The 6,631-nt window shown below is 53.9% G+C and overlaps 1 protein-coding gene across 1 annotated transcript; it reads left to right on the top strand.

Moving 5' to 3' along the window:
* Positions 1 to 790: 790 nt before the first annotated feature.
* RBPJL (recombination signal binding protein for immunoglobulin kappa J region like) lies at positions 791 to 6,185 on the top strand. The gene is made up of 8 exons (XM_041732235.1): positions 791 to 951; positions 1,242 to 1,416; positions 3,302 to 3,439; positions 3,826 to 3,935; positions 4,230 to 4,382; positions 5,307 to 5,462; positions 5,582 to 5,685; positions 5,782 to 6,185. Exons 1-8 carry the CDS (start codon positions 877 to 879, stop codon positions 6,053 to 6,055), a joined length of 1,185 nt encoding a protein of 394 aa, XP_041588169.1. The 5' UTR covers positions 791 to 876; the 3' UTR covers positions 6,056 to 6,185.
* The last annotated feature ends 446 nt before the right edge of the window (positions 6,186 to 6,631 follow it).

The following is a 6,631-nucleotide window of genomic DNA, read 5'->3' as shown; positions in this document are numbered from 1 at the left end:
AGAAAAGAAAATGCACACACCTTGAGGCTGTACCGGCTTGGCCTGTTCTGGTACCAAAGAAGTCAGTGGGGCTGGAATTAGGAAAGGAGAGAGATGTTGCAGGAAATAAAGTTGAAGAGGTAAGCAGAGGCCCATCATGTGAGGACTTTGAGTTTAAACCACTGGAGGATTTTAGGAAAACAGGTAACATGATTGATGCGTGCTTTAAAAGAAAAGACAGTGTGACTGCTTTGTGCAAAGTAGGTGGAAGAGGGTGGGGAGTGGAAGCATCCGGAGCCTGGGAAGGCTGATGCTGTGGTCCAGGCAAAAATGATGGCAGTTGGGACTAACGTGGAGGTGGTAAGAGACTGGTGGGTTTTGGATGTGTTTTGAATGTGGAGAAGGAGGACTGACTACAGGGGTTGAGTGAAGCGAATGATAGAACGTTTAGAGGTTAATGGGGTCCACAGTCTTGGAGAAGCCTGGGCAGGGCGGTGGGAAAGGCGGAGGAGCAATCAAAGATCCTGCCCAATTTATGCTGCCTTTGAGATATCCACAGCCGGCCAAGTGGAGATGGACGTGCGAGTCCAGCGCTTGCTTGCATGTCTCCGCAGATTCTTCTGTCCCCCGCCCTGTGTCTACCTCGCAGGTCCCGGATGGAGGGTGAAGCCAGTGCAGGGCCAAGGTGAGGGTGGACTGCTGGGCTGCCGGGCGCCTCCTGTTGCCGGGGGACCGACGGCGCACTGGGGCCCGGGAGCCGGGCGGGTCGCAGGCGCGGTCTAGCCGCGCCCCCTGGCGGCGACAACTCGGTTTGCCTGGCACCTGACTCCGAGAGCGCGCTCGCGTCCCTTTCCAGGCCACCAGGCAGGGGAAACCGGGCCCACGGTCTGCGGTTACATGGGACTGGACGGTGCGTCCGGCAGCGCCGCCGAGACGCAGAAGTTGAATTTTGAAGAGCAGCCGGATTCCAGGGTGAGAGCGCACGGGACAGGGTCCGACTCCCGCTCCCATCCTTGCCCCTCCCCGGGCGAGGGGGGCTCATTTACACACACACACACACACACACACACACACACACACACACACACACCATCCCCGCAGAGGCCAAGAGATAGAAAGGCGGGAGCGCCGGGCTTCTGCCTCGAGGGTAAGCCCGGGAGCTGGGATCGCGCTGCTTCATGTCACGTCTGATGGGGCAGACGTCAGAGAACTGGTGGCGGAGGGTGGGAGCGAGACGACCCCCGTGCCTGTTCACCCCGCAGGAATTCGGGTGCGCCAAGACCCTGTACATCTCGGACGCAGACAAGAGGAAGCACTTCCGGCTGGTGCTACGGCTGGTGCATCGAGGGGGCCGGGAGCTGGGCACCTTCCACAGCCGCCTCATCAAGGTCATCTCGAAGCCCTCGCAGAAGAAGCAGTCCCTGAAAAACACGGACCGTGAGCCGGGCGGGGCGGGGCGGGGCGGGGCGGGGCCGCCAGGCCCAGCTGGGGAGGGCGGAGGCTTCGACCCGACGGGTGGGGCCGGAGTGCGAGAGGTGGAGCCTGAGCCGAGAGAGGGGCGGGGTCTGGGTGAGCGGGAGGGGGGCGGGGTCTGGGGCGGGGGTCCGAGGTCCCAGACCCAGCAGAGAGGAAAGGGCCCCCCACCCCCCCCACTCCCCCCACCCCCGACACCAGACCCTGGGGAAGGGATCGGGAGGGGGCGTCCAGAGCAGACAAAAATGACTGGCAGGTGCTGTGCTAAAGACAGATTCAAAGTGACAATTAAAAAAAAAAAGTGACAATAAAAGGGCAGAGGACATCTAGTCAAAAAAATCCCTATTCAGTACCTGATGTAGGCCTGGCTCTATGCGAGATGCTGGATCCCTGTAAAATAAGGAAGAATGTCTGTTTTGGAGGAACCCACAGCCTAGCAGGGGAGAGAGACACACATCGCTTATCCAAGAGACAGTCTGAAATAAGTACTGCCCTGGGTGCCAAGGGACAAATCTCAGGACTAGGGGTTTTGAGGATGAGGGACAGGGCCTGAATAACAATGATACCACCACTACCCTCGCAGGGAGATGGGGGAAGACACAGGGGAAGGTGGAGCTTTCTCGGCAGACATTAACACGAATCATCCTGTTTGATGTTCATGTCCCTCTGAAGTAGGTACTGTCACTGTTCCTATGTCAGGAATGAGGAAAATGTGGTCTAGGACATTCATCCATTCATTTAATGAAATATTTGGGTCTATCACCATCCAGGTAACTTGGCTCAGATTGCTCAGCTAGGAAGAGACCCAGTCAGGATTTGAACTTGAGTCAGTGTGACTCCAGAGCCCAGCTCCTACCCCTATATCATATTTACTTTCTGTCTGTTAAAAGCCCCATAGAATGTCTCAGACTCAGGCAGTGCTCTGTCTGGCCCTTGATATCAGGTAAGTGGTATCGTGTGATGATTAGGAGCACAGATTCTGGAGCCAGGTGGCCTGAGTTTGAATCCTGGCTCTGCCACTTGCTAGCTGTGCAATGTGGAACAAGTTGCTCTCTTAAATAGAAATAATATCTACCCCAGAGCACTGTTGAGAGAATCAAATGAGCTAATTAAGACATATAAAGCATTTAAAACCATACCTAACACACAACAAACATTAGCTATCGTCATTATCCAGTGGATGAGAACTTGGACTAAGTATAAATTGAGCACGTACAGTATGCCTAACACCCGGAGGGGACAGAGGGAGATGACCCAGTGCTTGCTCCCCGGGTGGTCAAAACTCGGTCAGAAAACAAAACCACAGCTCTGAGTATGTATGATAAACTGGAAGAGGCCAGTGTCAAGCCCTAGAAATTTCACACCGCTGTTTCACACGGCATGGTCTTTGTTTATGCAGCTCCCTAAGCAACTCCTACTACTACCTGCTCCCCAGCTGAGAGTATAACCTCCTCCAGGAAGCCCTCCTTCACCCAGCCCTTACCACATCATTTTGAAAATGTATATTTATGTCCCTCCTCTCCAAGACTGCAAACTCCTTCAGAGCAAAACTGGGTCTAATTCACTCTTTGGTCCCCAGTACCCAGCACAGTTCCTGCCTAAAGGGAGGCATTTAGTGAATAGTTGGTAATATAATTTGTCGATCCGAAGGGTACCCAAGCAGCAAAAAGGAACAGGCGAAAGTGCAAAAGCAGAACTACAGCAGGTGCTAGGTAAATGACCATGAAATAGGCCCAGTGTGTCTAGGCCAGTGAGCATATAAGGCGACTGACCCAGGGGACAGAGGACCTGAAATTGTCTGGCAAGTACAAGGAGCCAGCCTGGGTGCTGATTTCTTCTCCCCTCACAGTGTGTATATCCTCGGGCTCAAAGGTCTCCCTCTTCAACCGCCTGCGCTCCCAGACTGTCTCCACGCGCTACCTGTCTGTGGAGGACGGGGCCTTCGTGGCCAGCGCGCGCCAGTGGGCTGCCTTCACACTCCACCTGGGTAACCAGAGCAGCAGGCCTGGGGCTGGGCGCTTCACATGCATTAATTCATTTCATCTTCACTATAACCTCTCAAGAAGAGTAAACTTTGCCCACGGAATTGAGGCTTGCCAAAAGTCCTAGTGAACCTGCAACTAGTCTAAGCCATTCTGGCGCCAATGTCCAACCCTTTCCCCTCATCACAGACCCCACCCCAGGAGCAAACATTTTTCAAGGACCCCTCGAGGATGAGAACTTTCAGCCTCAGCTGTCTCCCTGCATGCCGACCCTACCCACAAGACCCATATGTGATGCAGGGTGGGGCCAGAGGCAAGGAGGGCAGGGTTTGGGGCAGAAGCATGGAACCCCTGAAACTTTCCTTCCTTCTCTTCCCCCTTTTTACTCCAGCTGATGAACACTGTTCCCAGGGGGACTTCCCGCCTCGAGAGGGCTATGTACGCTATGGCTCCCTGGTGCAACTTGTCTGCACTGTCACAGGCATCACATTACCTCCAATGGTATGAGAAGGGAGGGCATACCTGGGGGGGAGGGGGATCCCTACAGACCCATGCAGAAGGTATGATCCACAAGAGAGGACTGGAGGGTGAGGGCCCAAGTCATGAAGACACCTGTTCTCATTCTGGATACTTAGGATTCTGGATGGAGGTAAAGGGTTGGTGAGGGGCGGGGGGCATGGAAGGAACCTGCCAGTGCCCACATGGCTATTGGATAGCTGAAAGTTGGCTGGGAAGACAGCTTCTGGCCACCCAGGCACCTGGCTGCTGAGCTTCCTACCACCTTTTCTGTTGTAGATCATCCGCAAAGTAGCCAAACAGTGCGCACTCCTCGACGTGGATGAGCCCATCTCCCAATTGCACAAGTGTGCATTCCAGTTTCCTGGTGATTCTCCTGGAGGGGTTGGCACTTACTTATGTCTCGCTACAGACAAGGTGGTGCAGTTCCAGGTGAGGGGTAGAGAGTATTGGCATCAAGCATCCTAGAAAGTCAGAACACAGAGAACATAGATCATAAGATCCCTATTATCATCATCATCATAATGGCTGCTGCTTACTGAGCAATACTGCTTTCCATGCAGTATTCGAATTGTAGACTATCAGGACCCACGGATGAAGAAAAAATAGTAATATTATTGAGCCATGCTTCTTCCCAAAGGGTATTAGAGTCCTAGAATGTTGTGAGATAAGACTATAAAATGAAAGTAAAAATAGTAATAAGTAGTAGTATTGAGTATTATTGTGTAAAGAGCATTAGAACCATAAAATAGTAAGCAATAGAATTGTAGAATGTGGAAAATTATTATTATTATTATATAACTCCAAAAAGAATTTTGTCATAGAATGTTGAGATAAAATCATAATATGTAGGGGATCCCTGGGTGGCGCGGCGGTTTGGCGCCTGCCTTTGGCCCAGAGCATGATCCTGGAGACCCGGGATCGAATCCCACGTCGGGCTCCCGGTGCATGGAGTCTGCTTCTCCCTCTGCCTGTATCTCTGCCTTGTCTCTGCCTCTCTCTCTCTCTGTATGACTATCATAAATAAATAATATTAAAAAAAAAGATTTAAAAAAAAATCATAATATGTAGAAAATAACATTATTATTGAGCAATATTCCCTCCCAAAGAATTTTAAAATTGTAGAAGAGAATTGCACACTGCTAAAAAATAGAAGTCTAGAATCCTAATAGGCCTTTAGAAACCAGCTGGTTCAGTGAATGTACTTACCTCTGGGAACTTAAGGGTCTTGTCCAAGCTCACAGGACAGGTAAAGCTTGGAGCCTAGGAGGGAACCCCAGAATGCAGAAAGAAGCTCAGGCTCTGTGCTGGCTCCCCAGTGCTGGGGGGCCACCATCCCCTCGGGTCTCCTCCCAGGCCTCTCCCTGCCCCAAGGAGTCGAACAGGGCTCTGCTCAACGACAGCTCTTGCTGGACCATCATCGGCACAGAGTCAGTGGAGTTCTCCTTCAGCACCAGCCTGGCGTGGACCCGGGAACCAGTCACTCCGGTGCCCCTCATCAGCACCCTGGAGGTGAATCTGGGCACTGGTGGACGCAGGCCGGTGGGGATCTGACTGGGGGAGGGCTGCTCAGAACAGGGGCCAGGAGAACCTAGGCTCTCTGCCACGGCACCTGCTCCCTCCTCCCCTAGCTGAGCGGTGGGGGCGACGTGGCCACGCTGGAGCTTCACGGTGAGAACTTCCACGCGGGGCTCAAGGTGTGGTTTGGGGACGTGGAGGCCGAAACCATGTACAGGTATAGGGGGCGCCTCTCTTGGGCCGCGGGGGCGTGGGAACGGGGCAGGTACCTGTCATCGGTGTCACTGCAGCCCTAACCTCGACGCCACGCCAGGAGCCCCCGGTCCCTGGTGTGCGTGGTACCCGACATAGCCGCCTTCGGCAGCGACTGGCGCTGGCTGCGCACCCCCATCACGGTGCCCGTGAGCCTGGTGCGCGCCGACGGCCTCTTCTACCCCAGCGCCTTCTCCTTCACCTACACCCCGGAGTACAGCGCGCGGCCCGGCCCCCCCGGCGCCCTCGAGCCCGCCACGGACGCCGACGCGCTCCTCGAGAGCATCCACCACGAGTTCACGCGCACCAACTTCCACCTCTTCATCCAAACTTAGCTCTGCCCGCGCCTGGCCCGGAGCCGGTTTTGGGGGTCCCAGGCCCTGCCCCCTGCCCCTTTGCTGTGAAGACCAAAGCTTGGGTGGGGGAAAGCTGTCGCCATAGAAACTGTCACCGACTCATTTTTATATACCCAAGAAGACACGACCTGAGTGATGCTATGATGCCTGTGTCCAGACACGAGTGTGACTCTCCCTGTGTTTGTCCAACTCACTCTTCAAGCAATCAGTACCAGTCAGTCAACCTGTACCAGTCTCTCTCTCCCCCAGTAACTTTGCATGTCGCCCTACATGTGTGTGCTTATCCCTCCAACTGTGTCTCTCTCTGCTTCTCCCTGTGTCTCACTAAGATTTCACACTCCTAAGAAGGAGTCAAGTCTGGGGTATTTACCCCCTGTGCAGTTATGTCTCCTCTTGAAGAAAAGACACATAGTGCTCCACTGACTGCTCCACCCAGGCATGGAGCATGGGCTCCTGAGACGTGCTCTGGAGCATCCTGTCCTACATGGAGTACTAGATCTGACCTGGAATGCCAACTTCTACATAGAGCACCAGGTCCTGCTTAAAGGACTGTCA

Source organism: Vulpes lagopus, chromosome 18 (genome assembly GCF_018345385.1).
Source record: "Vulpes lagopus strain Blue_001 chromosome 18, ASM1834538v1, whole genome shotgun sequence".
Lineage (NCBI taxonomy): Eukaryota > Metazoa > Chordata > Mammalia > Carnivora > Canidae > Vulpes > Vulpes lagopus.
The sequence above is the reverse complement of the archived record's forward strand: the minus strand, read 5'-3'. Positions and strand labels throughout refer to the sequence as shown.